This window comes from Ammospiza nelsoni, chromosome 11, assembly GCF_027579445.1.
Source record: "Ammospiza nelsoni isolate bAmmNel1 chromosome 11, bAmmNel1.pri, whole genome shotgun sequence".
Classification (NCBI taxonomy): Eukaryota; Metazoa; Chordata; class Aves; order Passeriformes; family Passerellidae; genus Ammospiza; species Ammospiza nelsoni.
Window position 1 is genome coordinate 3,504,558 of NC_080643.1, and position 12,835 is coordinate 3,517,392.

The window sequence follows — 12,835 nt, forward strand, 5'->3', positions numbered from 1 at the left end:
GTCTCTGTTCTACTCCCACTCCCTCCACCTTTTCATGGTTTTCATTCAATCCTAACCTTATCCAGCACACCCAGATTTGAGACCTATTCAGTGGCTGTAAACAAGGATACCTGGACATACACAATTATACAGAAAGGGTGCACAAGTTAAAAATTTTAAGAACTGCCTGTAAAACACAATTCCCAGCATTTTCAGACCAGCAAATGAAAAAACCCAAACCTGTTGCCATTTGACATGTTAGCTTTCATACAGGAATTACTATTTCATTATTTAAGATAGAAACAGATTGCTTCTTAAACAGGTGTACTTTCAACTTTTTCAGAAAATACCACTGACCATTTCTGGGATAAAAAGCTGCAGCACTGAACTCCCAGTAAGAGGGAGATAAAAATCCTGAGCCATGCTGAGGTTCCCACAGGGATCCCATCCCAGTGCAGGGCAGGGGGTGCTGGCCCACCAGACACTCAAGTCTGTCCTCTGTCTACACCAAAAGGGGCAAGGCTGTTCTGCTGCTCCCACACGTTCCTGTGATCCCACACACAGGGAGGTGAGGCAGATCACTGATCTAACCACAGAATTAATGCTGCAGATAAGCCTGAGTAAGGTGTGTGATGTGACTAGTAGGGAGCTAAGCCATTTCTTTAAGCAGCAGCACTCATTTATCAGGTAAAAGAACATATTTCACCTAATTCCACTCTTGTGTCAAAGATTCCTTGTATTTGAAACCTATTTTTCTATTTGTTGTGCTTCAACAATTTTTTGATGCAATTCATTTTAGTATAATGATTTTGCACAGTGCTGCTATTTTCACCATTCACACAGTGCAGATTAACAGGGCAAATTCCAAACAATGACAAGAAATTTACACTGTAAAACCCCCTGAACACCAATGGAGAGTGGCTTCTGGCAAGCAAACACCTCAGCCTAACATCAAATCAAAGCCCTAAACAAGTGCTAGATCCTTTATGAGTGTTTCTAAACAATTTCCAGGCTGAGGTGCTGCTGTAGGGTGACTTTCCTGGAACGCTGAGCCGTGCTGCAGGGTGCTCCTGCTGGGAGAACACTGGCAAAGCCTCGTCCTGGGGGAGCGTCCTGTTCCCTTTCACCTGATAACTCATGTAAAATTAAACACTCACATTTTATCTGCAGCAGGGTTTTACCTCATGTTACCTTTCACTTTAATTAAAAATATATTGAAGAGTTCAAAGGAGGAAAAACTGGTATTTCCCACAAGCACAGGAGGTGTTTTTCCATTTTCACTGATTGTTGTCAGCCTAAATCCAGCCTTTGCTCTCCTTGGGAGCACAGTGAGCTCCTTCCAGAACCAGGGAACTGTCAGACATCAGAACTACAACTACTTCAGTAGTGAGAGCGTTCACCTCTGCTGCTTGCAAATATCCACTGCTCTTGCCAGGAACAACAAAGATTAAGACTTAGTTATGGAAACAAGCAGCTGAAGAAGACATTAAAGCACTATCTGTAATCATCAAGGGACTAATTCTAATCTCTGCTGATAAATATTCAGCTGACTCTAACAGAATATAGCTGTCCCACAGAACAGAAACAAAATTTCAGGCCAAAGCTTTCTAAGAAGTACATCTGTGAACACAGTTATCTAAAACCAAACCCAAGTACCTTTCGTTTTCTTTTATTTTAAAGTCAAACACTGACCACAGAACAAAAAAGTACAAGATTACAACATTCTTCATTCAAAAATGAACTTCCTTGTAGCAGAGCAGAAGGCAATACAGGACAGCAATGTTGCTTCAGGTATCACCAGAATAACCAAATCCACACCAGAACTGCTGCAGCTCCTCTGGCCAGTGTGGCTGTCACTGTTGGAGGAGCTGCAGCCACACTGCCATAACATGATCAGATGTTTATTGTGTCAAGCAATAAAGCTGGGAGAGCAGATTAGGGAAATGCACCCTGTGCAGCCCCTCCTGGATCTCTGCTGCAGGGACTCCCTGTGCCTGGCACCTGCTGCAGTGCCCCAAAACCCCACAGGCCTCACTCAGCTCTCACAGCAGTTCTGCTGGGACCAAGGAAACTGCACTGGTTACTGATTCCTTCCAAACCAGAAACAAAAGCCACTCAAGTGGCTCCTCCACAAGGCAGCTCAGCTGGCACATGCTGAGCTTGGCGTGCCAAGGTGTGCCCTCCCTCACAGGCATTAGGGGTTTGTGCATCATCACACTCCCCTGCCACTTCAAGCCAAGCACCACCAGGTATTGGCATCATGGAAATTTTGTCATTGTCTTCAAGTAGCTTTATTTCTAAAGCTGAGACCTGCCAGACATGTATCAGCTTTGTGGAACAGCAGCATCAGTCTGGTTTATCCACAAATTGATAATCCACCTTCCCCAAGCCAACCAGACTGTTTGTACCCCTCCTTCTGTGGGCACTATTGCCCTGTTCTTTCCTCCAGGTGCCACCAGGCACAAACCTTGCCAAAAGCTTCACACAGGAAGAGGGATCAAGGCTCACCAATTACAAAGTCAAATGGAAAAACATCCTTGCCACAGAGAAGTGTAAAATAGAGTGAACAAGACCCAAATGCCTGGGAAAGTCCTTCAGATGAAATATTAACAAGTACAGCCCCCACAGAACAGAGATTTGAGGCCCACTGGAAAGTATCAGGGGTCACACTGAGGCAGCCACTACAGCAATGTCCCTGAAAGGTGAAGGTACAAACCAGGAGAAACCCTGAGGGTGACAACAAATCCCATCAAGCAAGGCAGAGAAATGAGCTTGAGGGGAAGGATGAGCACAGAATACAAGTAAAAGTGATCACCAGAAACACATGCAGCTGCAGGAACTACCAGAGAATGCATGGTGGGGGGTTTTCTGTGCAAAGTGACATGGACTGGCTGCCAAAAAGATTATCAGGAAATGTGCTCACAAGAACTGTGTATAGCAACAGGGAAGGAAGGCACACTAACACTGCAAATCTGAAAGTGCAAACAGCTCCATTTGTGATTAAAACAGTCCAATCACTCCAAAAACTCAGTGCTGCAATCACAGTTTGCTTTCTGCCTTTCCTTACACGTGTTCCATAGAGACACCAATGTTTATTAGGCTCAGTTCATCACACACATTTTACAATGGCAGTTGAAGTCTGACCTTTACACTGTAAACTCCACTCCCAACAGATATGAAGTGGCAGCACTTAAAATAAAACACTACAACAGTGTGTGCTTCCCAAAGCAGCAAGTGATTTCATTGATACTGCTCTCAAGTACTGCAGCTACACAATTCACACAGACAGAAATTTTTGTTTATAATAGAGGTAAAAGAACAAGGAAGCTAAATTAGTGTTGACAAATGTACATCAGCAGGCTTTCTGACCAAAGATTCCTCTCCTTTCCAGACATCAGTGGAATGGGAATTAGTAGGGGGTAATTCCAGATGCTGAATGGAATGGAGTTAGTGAGGAGTAATAGTGCACAACAATGCAAGGAAGTTTACTTCCATCTCTTGCTTTACTGAGAGCATGGAAATGGAACAGGCTTACACAATCAAAGGCACACAGAAACTGCTTTCAGAAAAACAGGATTGTGCTTATTACAACAGAAACCTCAGAATTGTTTTATTTCATGTTTTTAAAAAAATCATAAGGAATTACATTCCCCAAAGAGGCATTAAGATTTCCAGAAAGTAAGTCCGAAATCAGAAAAAATGCTAGAGCACACATATTGAGCAAGACAAATGCTCACTGAATAAAAGCAGAGAACATAGTTAAAGGAAAAAATAGATTTAAATTTAAGCATGTGAAATAAGCCAGAGAACATATGGCTAAAAAAACCTATACATTTGTAACAAGAGAAAGGATATTACACAAGCCTTCACAGTACATAGTTAAAACACTTAAACTGAGATGCAAACTTGTTCTTGTACGAATTCATGGCTACTGTATCTTCATTTACCTCTCCTAGTAAACAAACTATTTCACTGCCCTAATAAACAAACAGGAAAGTTAAACTGATTCAAAAAAAGCTTTAAAGTGTAATAAGAAAAAAGTTCTCTGCTACATAAATACATGAAACAGCATCAAAAGGTCAAAAGTATTTTTGCCATTATCTTTGGTGGAGCTGCAGTTATGTAACTTACATTTACAGTTATGTAATTTACCAAAGGCAAATCATCCCTGATCCACCTGACGGCTGCCGAGGAGGGAGGACCAGAGAACGCTCAGTTCACCCTGAGCAAAGCAAAGCTGCAGCCCCGGTGCAGCCCAGGCTCCGCTGCAGCGCCTGCGGTGCCAAAGTCCGGCCACACCCAGCGCCACAGGCGGGGCTCAGAGCCCAGCAGGGCCCCCCTGCGCTGGCTGCGAGAGCCCAGCTCTGGTGCTCAGGGCACCCCTGTGCTGGTCAGGGAGCCGAGCTCTGGTGCTCAGGGCACCCCTGTGCTGGTCAGGGAGCCGAGCTCTGGTGCTCAGGGCACCCCCTGTGCTGGTGAGGGAGCTGAGCTCTGGTGCTCAGGGCACCCCTGTGCTGGTCAGGGAGCCGAGCTCTGGTGCTCAGGGCACCCCTGTGCTGGTCAGGGAGCCGAGCGCTGGTGCTCAGGGCACCCCCTGTGCTGCCGGGAGAGCTGAGCTCTGGTGCTCAGGGCACCCCCTGTGCTGGTCAGGGAGCCGAGCTCTGCCAGCCCTGCTGTGAGCGAGGCTGCTGAGAGAAACACGGGCTCTGCTGGTGGAATCCAGCTGCTGAGTGCCACAGGGAAGGGCCAACTGCAGCCAGGGAGATGGAAACAGGTTCCTTTCTGAGGGCCCAGGATGCTCCATGGAAATGCTCTTCCCAGTGCACATGGTTAAGCAGTAAAACAGGGAGCCAAACTGAGGGTATGGAATTGCCACGGCTGGAGATTTTCAGAAATGCTGCACAAAGCCCTAATCCATTTTATTTAACTTTGGAATTAGCTCTCCTTGGGCACAGGATCTGCCTGGATCACCTCCACAAGTCACTTCCAACTAGTCTATGATGACAGCACCAATGTCCAGATGTGTCCTACAATCACATGAATCAAACCTGGTTCAAGAAACTCTGCAAAACCCACTTATGTTGGCCCTCCAGGAAACATGCAAAGAAACAATTTCTGTTTTCAGGCCCAGATGAGGTTCAAATAAACATTTCAGAGCTTCCAAAAGAATTTCATTACAGGAAGAAATAAAACCAGAATGTATTTTAATGGATGTTTAAGCTGCACTGAGGGGAAGAACCAGTGTAACTGCATCACGTCCTGGGCAGTGCTCTCTGCTTAGGCCCAGAAGGATTTTACCATTAATCACTCCTGCCTACAAACTGCACTGCTCCAGATTTTGGTACTTCACCACTTTCTGGATTCCTTCACTGGCAGTAAGCTTCTGCATTATACTTCCCACTACAGTAAGCCATTAAAACTGCACTTTATAGGTTCCCTGCCCCAGGGCAAGAGTGAGGGAAATGCATAAAAAACCAACATAAAATTTTTGATTGCTTTAGTTTTCAAAGTTTTATTTTCCACTTTAGAAAAATCTAGTTTTCCTTTCCAGTCCAACACATTAGATTTTCTTGGTGAAGTACCTAAATAAATGGTTTTAAAACATTTTTGCTATTGAAGGGACAGAGTGATTCTAAACCCAAGACAATTTCCTAAGAGGTAAAAGAAAACATCTTAAACGCAGGACACAAGATCACAACTGAGAAGTGATCTTCATAACTATCTTTAAGAATTCTTCAGAAACAAGAAAAAAATGTCACTGTTGCATTTTACTTCTAGAACTGCAATGCTCTGATTTCTATATCATCCTTTAAAGCTCTTTCTACTTCAGAAAAAATAGATAAGTGGATTTCTTACCAAAAAAAAAGAACACAAAACCTCATCCTGTTTCTAGAGGTCTTTCAGACACAGCTAAGTACCAGGACTAACAAATTTCCTCCCTCTTCACTTTCCTCAGTGCTGCAAGTCACACTGATCTGGTACAAACTGGAGACAAGGAGGTTGTAACAAACTTCCCTGACTGTACTTGGTCTCACAAAGGAAATTCCAGTTAGCATCTCAGTAAAAAGTCAGGTTAATTGAGGAGTATGTTACTCTGAAAAGAAGAAAAAAATTCCTAAGATTCAAGACAACTTTAAAAAGGTTGAACAACAAACTTTATATTATGTTCCACCTAAGGCTAAGTCTTACCATGGCAACTGTTAAAAACCAAAAATATTTCATAGTAGCCAAGCAATCAGACTTTTGCTTCTATCAACTCTAATCAAGGAAGTTTAGACTGGCTCCTGTAAATGCAGGCCATAATCTCACCAGCAATTAAGTGAATGGTTAACTCTGCACAAGAGGAAAACTTCAAAAAGATGAAGTGAATGCACATCATTGTATGATCAGGATTTTACTGCACAGCACTGATAACACACCTAAGCTTACAGTGATAACAGAACCAAAATCAGCAATGTTTTTGTTTCACACCTCCCTCGTAAGTGAAAAAGACCTGTAATTACAATACAGATACTGAGAGCCTTATCACAGGAGCAGTGGAGGCTTTATCACCTCTCACCCTTTGTTCCTCCCCTTCACCACCTCTCCAGGACAGAACACGAGGATCAATGAACTGAGCCTGTCCTGAAGAGCCAGGACTGTGAGCAGTTCCTGCAGAGGCAGCTCGGCAGCCCAAGTGGAACAGTGACCCAGGGGCTGCAGCGGGCAAGGCTGCTGCCATGGAAATGCCAGGGAGATCAGAGCCTCACCCAGACCTGCACCTACCTGTTCCCAGCTCCTCAGATGAATAAGCACTTTGGAACAAGTGGGGGCAGGGAGGCGCCCAGCGACCTTACCTGGGTGAGCTGCCAGTGATCAAGCTCGGAGGAGAACCTCAAACATCACTTTAATTTACTTCATTACTACCTTTTCAAACTAATTTTACTGAGTCACCGAGATCTGCTGCAACCCTGTCTGGAAACACATGGAGGATGAGAGCATTTACCCCAGGATACAGACTGCAGCTCATCCTCTAAAAATCAGAATTCATGATGAAGTTAAAAAGCTGACAGAACCCCCATGAAGACCATGTAACTCTCCCAGAACTAACAACTGAACACAAAAATATTTCACATTTCACTTGTCCTGATTTGCCTCAGTACTTTTTGTTTGTTACATTAGGAACAGGCTGTGACTGAGTAAGATCCATTGTTGTTCAATAATCAAGTCTGCAAAGCACGGGTGTAATTACCCCTGACTAAACCATCCTCACTGCTTGTTTTTTTTAAGCTACACCCTGAACTTTGTAAAAATCCTAACAAATGTCATGGCAAACTAGTATTTTATCTTCTCACTCCAAAGTATCTGCTGGTTTAGATTCATTGTATTACACAAAGTTATTTTTATATAAGTGAAAATAAAGACTATCTAGTGCATTTTAAACTTGCATGTATTTGGTAGGTCTGCCTATTCCAGAAGACTTGTGTTGTCAAGCTGTACCAGCTCAAAAGTACATTAAGTTCTTAAAAGGCATGTTGGCAATCTTCATATGAGTGATTCCCAGGAGATTTTAATTTCTTTACTCATTTTTTTTCCTGGTACTTTCACACATAACACATCAGTGAACAAACAAACATCTTTGATGAACAAATACAGACTTTGCTAGATAATCTGAAGCAAATTTAGTATTATAAAACAGTATTTCCATGCCTACCTCCAGATTATATTAGGCACTTCTGATATTCACATCCAACACCTTTTAAAAAACTATTTAATGCACCTGAAAGGTTTAAGAAGGCTGAAAAGAACCACAGACCTCAAAAAAACCAAAAATAAAACTCTGCAAACATAGAAGGCAAGATCTGTACATTAGATGACAGACCCCAGTTCATGTTTAAGTTTGTACAAATAAAATAAAAATAATAAGAATAAACCTAGATTTCCTAAATGAAAATAAAATCAGAGAGGAAATAATTTTCCCAAAAATTTGCCCCTATAGAATCACTTTTTAAAAATTAGTTTGGAATATGCATGATAGTAGCAGAAACAATAAAAACAACCTGAAGAAATATCTCAGAATGGGGAAAAATTTTTAAACATATTTTTAGTACGGGCTTACTGTGGTGTGTTTTTTCTGTATAATAAGCACTACCCGAAAACATGAAGCATTACAGTTGTGTATGTCTGCTGAGCATGAGCCTTCTATTCAAAGAGCAAAGTACATTTCAGAACTTGTTTTTCTTTCTAAACCATTAATCCAAGCAGCACTAGCAAGCTACCAAAAAAAAAGAAAAAGAAAAACCACCAAAAGCTACAAAAGCCCTTACAAGTTCGCGGGACTCTAGAAACTCAAACAAAGCCCTTGCGGTCACTGGCTGATCACAAAACACTCGCAAAAGCAATTCTCCCCTGCTGGAGCCGTAGTCTGGCACTAGGCCTCAAAAACAAGGAGACAGCCTGGGCGCCACAAAGTGAGCCACAGTACGGCAGCGCAGCCGGGGAAGCCTTTCCCCTTCCTGCCAAATAGTGAGCCCAAGGAAGTCAGCACGGCGATCCCTGCAAGGAGCGCGGCTCCCTCAGCTCCCGGGCGGGAGGGAAGCGCCGGGAGAGCGGCACCGGGAAACTCCGCCGGGGGAACAACCACGGCAGCTCCGGGGGAACAACCACGGCAGCTCCGGGGGAACAACCACGGCAGCTCCGGGGGAACAACCACGGCAGCTCCGGGCGGATCCCGCGCACCCCGGCTGCGAAAGCGCCTCCGGATCGGCCCCGTCACCGGCAGCGCCCTGACACAATCACAGGATGGTTACAGAGCTCAGAGAGAAACAATGTGAGCGGCTGGTATCTTTATGTAAATAACACAATTAGATACTGCGAACACAGTTATACAACAGTGTATGGCAGGCGTTGCGACAGCAGCTGAACTCGCCACTTACAAAACCTGAATCTCTGTTAAAAATTACAGGGAAAGCAACAGGTCTTTTATTGTGCTGAGCAGGATCAGTAAGACCTGACAGACACCCCAGAGCAAAGCCTATACCAGAAGTCTCTCCTCATTAGATCAAACTATCAGCAGACTAAATTAATCCATATAAAATTAAATGGGAACTAAGGAAAGCTTATTCAGCTCGCTGAAGCAACCTACAGGCAAAAAAAGAATCCTGGTAAAATCGCATTGACGTAAATGCAAGAATTGTTTAAAGTCACAACTGAGGACCACCAAAACAGTCACACTTACATCGTCTCTCCAGTCTTAGCAACATGACAAAGAAACTGATCCAGTATTGGACACACTTCCTTCTTTCCTCTCTTCTCAAAATCTGTTGGCATGAGAACGACACAAAAAGAATGGTAAAAGAAGACGGGACAGAACAAAAATTCACAATAATTAGCGATTTGCTTGAACTATCAGTACAGCTCCCACATAAACACTGTTGTGTTCTCACAATGCTCTGGCTGTTCCCATGAACTCCACCAGCTTCCCAGCCCTGGGAAACACTTATTATTTTTCCTGCGGAGAAACCGCACGCACCAGAGTGGCAAAAGTTGATTTGCAACTTCTTGTGAGCAGCTACGGCACAGAAAGAGACCGATTTCCTCAGGCTGAGCCCAGAACAGAGAGGGCTGGCGAGGGAGAAGGGGACGGGTCCGGGCTGGGCCGGGATGCGAGGGAAGGGGCCGGGATGCGGGGGAAGGGGAAGGAATGAGGGAGAAGGGGCGGCCAGAGCGGGGAGTCCAGGGCGGCAGCCGGGGAGCCCCGAGAGTCACCGATCCCCCTCACGCAGCCCCGAGGGTCGTTGGGTAGGGAGATCGGGGGCTCTGCCCTCCGCTTCCCCACAGCGACCCGCGGGCTCTCCCCACTCTGTGGGACCCTCCCCAGCGAGCAGCCCCCTCCCCACAGCGCGGGGACCCATCGCCCTCAGCGAGGGGCGCTCCCCCCACAGCGTCTGAGGGACCTCAGTCTTCCCCTCCGCGCGGCGACACCGCTCCCCCAGCCCCCGCCGCCAGCCTCGCCGCCACCTTTCAGCGCCTCCTGCAGCCTCTCGACGTCCATGATCCGCCCGGGCGATTCCCCCGCGGCTCCGCGCGGCTCCCCCGCCCCAGTCCCGCGCAGACCGGGCCGCGCTCACAGTAAGACCCCGCGCTCAGCGACGCTCCAACATGGCGCCCGCGCCGTGCCCGTGCGCGGCCCCGCGGCCCCGCCCGCCGGGGGAGGAGCCACGGGGCGGAGCCAATGGGCGGTTCCGAGGCGGGGGCGGGGTTAACGGGGGTCCCGCGGCAGGGGGCGGGGTCGGCGGCCGTGAGGGAGGGGCAGGGAAGGCGGCGGGAAAAGCGGCGGGAAAGGCTCGGCCGCAGCGCTCGGCTGAGCGAGCAGCGGCCACGGTCCGAGTGGCGGGCACGGTCTGAGCGCGGCTCTTTTTGGGCTTCTTTTCGGGCTGCGGGTTATCGTTCTCCTCATGCCGGCCCCGCCGTGTGGATCCTCGGGGGAGGGAACGCGGAGCCGTTTCCCCTTCACGCGCCGGCTCCTCAGAGAGCTCTTGTTCTTTCCTCCCTGCCCTCAGGCTGAGGGTGACTGCGCTCCCTCGTTTGTGCAAGGACGTGCTTGTCTTTTTATTCTCAAGATCCCCAGTTGGAAAGGGTCCACCATCCAGTCCAGCTCCTGATCCTGCACACACTCCAACAATCCCACCCTGTGCATCCCTAGAGCACTGTCCAAATGCTCCTGGAACTCTCGGCCTTGGGGCTGGGACTATTCCCTGGGGAGCCTGGGCAGCGCCAAACACCCTCTGGGAGGACCAATCTTTTCTTAATATCCCGCCCAAACCTCCCTGACAGCTTCAGGCCATTCCCTCGAGTCCTGTCACTGGTCACAGGAGTGAAGACAGAGATATTGGTACCTGTCCCCTCAGCTTCCCCTGGTGAGGGTGCTGAAGATGCCAGTGGGGTCTCTCTCCCCTCAGACTCCTCCAGGAGACTCTCCTGCTGCCTCTCCCAGCCTGGCACATTTCCTGTGAGAATCCCCTCGCCCATCCCGTGCCAGCTCTTGGCTCTGAGGATGTGGAGCCCTGGCAGAGCTGTCACTCCTTGCTGGCCAAGCTCCCAAGGTGAGGCAAGGAGCAGACAAGGCTCCAGCCCAGGCCCCTCCACTAACTAGGCAAGACTTTTCCTGTTCACCTTTTTCACCAGTTCAAATCACCTTTTCCTTCCATTCTCAAAGCTGAAACATTTAAATGTAATCCCAGGACACAAAAAGCTTGTAGGTAGTTTCATCATCAGTTTGTTGTGTGATCTCAGGCAAATGGGTGAGGCATCACACCTGAGCTTCTTCATTAATGAAACATAAATTATAATTACTCCTTGTAAGGTATTTGACACACCTTGTAATAAAAATGTACACAGAGAGGATGATTTCATTTTGTGTCAGTTCCCAGCCTGCCTGTATTCATTGACACCCAACAACAAGAAAAATCACCTTGTTGGGGAAGATGTGGTGGTTTAAACATCCAAGTAAAGAATAAAGAGAAAATGTTTAATAATCCAGGGCTTTTTTTTTTCTTCCATTAAACTCACACAAAGCCTTGTTAAGATTTATGCTTCAGATTTAAAAACATACTTTTTGAGAGTTATAGGCTGTTCAACCCCTGGGCATGGATCAATAATTAAAATTATTTGTGGTGTAAGACCAGCAGCTACTTCTGCTCTCAGTAATGAAGCTTAGATTAGGTATCTAGAGAGCCCTGACCCAACTTGACTTAAAGCCGTTTCCCTTCACTGAAGTGTGACAGCAATTTGTAAGGTATTTCCACCCAGTTTGAACCAAAATTGATTGTTGTGCTTTGAACCAATCTGTAGCAATTCAATTCAGCATTCAAGCAAGGGAGATGCAGCAGAATCCAGTGAGAACAATAAGAAAATGACAACAATCTTATATTTCAAGGCCCACTTAGTTTCTTCAGAAAATATTGTACATCCATACACATCAAAGGATTTAAAAAAGGAGCATAGAGATTTTGTTTGGTTTGTTTAAATTTATAGCTGCAGAACCTGAGTGTGGTACAGTAACTTGACACTAAAAATCACGGATCTCTGGAAGTTGTTGTCTTTTTTCTATAAAGTATATCACAGCCACCTTGAGACAAATTATGATTCTCCTGTGAGAAAATGACTAAAAATCTTTATTGTGCTTTTAAAAAATCTGGAAGACTTGGGAGTATCGAAAGATGAGAACAGCTCACACACAGTGCCTTAAAAAAAGAGGCTGAAAAGAGAAAAATTGTATTTGTGGGAGCTGTTTCTTTTGAAAGATTACCCACAGGAGACACAAAAAAACCAAGGAATGTGACAAACATTCCAGGCTTTACCTGGCTCAGCCACTGGCCCCAGCAAGTCCCCAGGGATTGTCTCCTATTAATCCAAGAGCAAACTGGCCAGCCGAGTTTTCTTTCCAAGCTGTATTTCACACCTTCCTCCCAGTGCATCCCTGCATCAGGAGCTTCCTGACATCACTCCACAAACTCAGACTAAAACCAGCACTGTTTTCTCACCTGGAGCCTCAGGTGTGAGAACCAAGGTGCCCTCTGGAAGTGCTGAGCAGAATGGGAAGGAGATCTTTCCCTGAAGGTGTGAACCCTGACAAAGCACCTGCTGTGCACAGTTCTAACCCTCACAGAAGGGAATTAACATTCTCAGGAGGATTCAGGAAAAGATGCTTTACAAGAAGAGGTCTTTAAAATAAAGAGCTGTGTCATTTCTGTGTCATTATTTCAGCATTAATGACCAAAATTATACATACACTCTTTTGGACTACAGCAGAGTAACAGCAGCAATTAAGGTAAGTTCACAGAAATGTGAAAGTCAAACCAAAATATTTTACCTC

At 46.0% G+C, this 12,835-nt stretch overlaps 1 protein-coding gene across 1 annotated transcript in view; it reads right to left on the minus strand.

Moving 5' to 3' along the window:
• The window catches only part of PPP4R2 (protein phosphatase 4 regulatory subunit 2), a 28,453-nt gene extending 18,279 nt beyond the window's left edge, over positions 1-10,174 (minus strand). The window contains exons 1-2 of the mRNA XM_059479907.1: positions 9,979-10,174; positions 9,197-9,278 (exon numbers count right to left, since the gene is read on the minus strand). Coding sequence (XP_059335890.1) covers positions 9,197-9,278; positions 9,979-10,012 — 116 coding nt within the window. The 5' untranslated portion in view covers positions 10,013-10,174. The remainder of the gene's footprint in view (positions 1-9,196; positions 9,279-9,978) is intronic.
• Between the last annotated feature and the right edge of the window lie 2,661 nt (positions 10,175-12,835).